This window comes from Diaphorina citri, unplaced genomic scaffold, assembly GCF_000475195.1.
Source record: "Diaphorina citri unplaced genomic scaffold, Diaci psyllid genome assembly version 1.1 scaffold82678, whole genome shotgun sequence".
In the NCBI taxonomy this organism is placed as follows: domain Eukaryota; kingdom Metazoa; phylum Arthropoda; class Insecta; order Hemiptera; family Psyllidae; genus Diaphorina; species Diaphorina citri.
The window spans coordinates 1-349 of NW_007459716.1; the positions used below are offsets into that span (position 1 = coordinate 1).

The following is a 349-nucleotide window of genomic DNA, read 5'->3' on the forward strand; positions in this document are numbered from 1 at the left end:
TAATCATCGGCTGGATCTAGAGAGTCCTTGTTCTTACCTAGATTGATTCCAATAATACCTTGAAACTTGTTTGAATGAAGTTGTTTAACCCTTTCATACACAACATTGTGTCCATCACTATTGAAACCAAATCTGTTAATGATTGCTTTGTTGCTCTCAAGTCGGAATACTCTTGGTTTATTGTTACCTGGTTGAGGCTCAGGTGTAACGGAACCAATCTCAACAAAACCAAAGCCTACATTATGCAAACTTTCCACACCTTCAGCTTGTTTGTCAAAACCTGCTGCAATACCTAATGGGTTTGGGAACTTGAGGTTCCACACCTGAGATGCTAACTGTGGGGGGTCCT

General features: G+C 40.7%; 1 protein-coding gene across 1 annotated transcript; it reads right to left on the bottom strand.

Annotated features, from left to right (window-relative positions):
• Positions 1-4: 4 nt before the first annotated feature.
• LOC108254416 (dihydroorotate dehydrogenase (quinone)-like) lies at positions 5-344 on the bottom strand (the record flags this gene model as incomplete). Its single annotated transcript, XM_017449409.2, has 1 exon — positions 5-344. A coding segment is annotated over one exon (340 nt), but the record flags the coding sequence as incomplete, so codon positions are not given.
• Between the last annotated feature and the right edge of the window lie 5 nt (positions 345-349).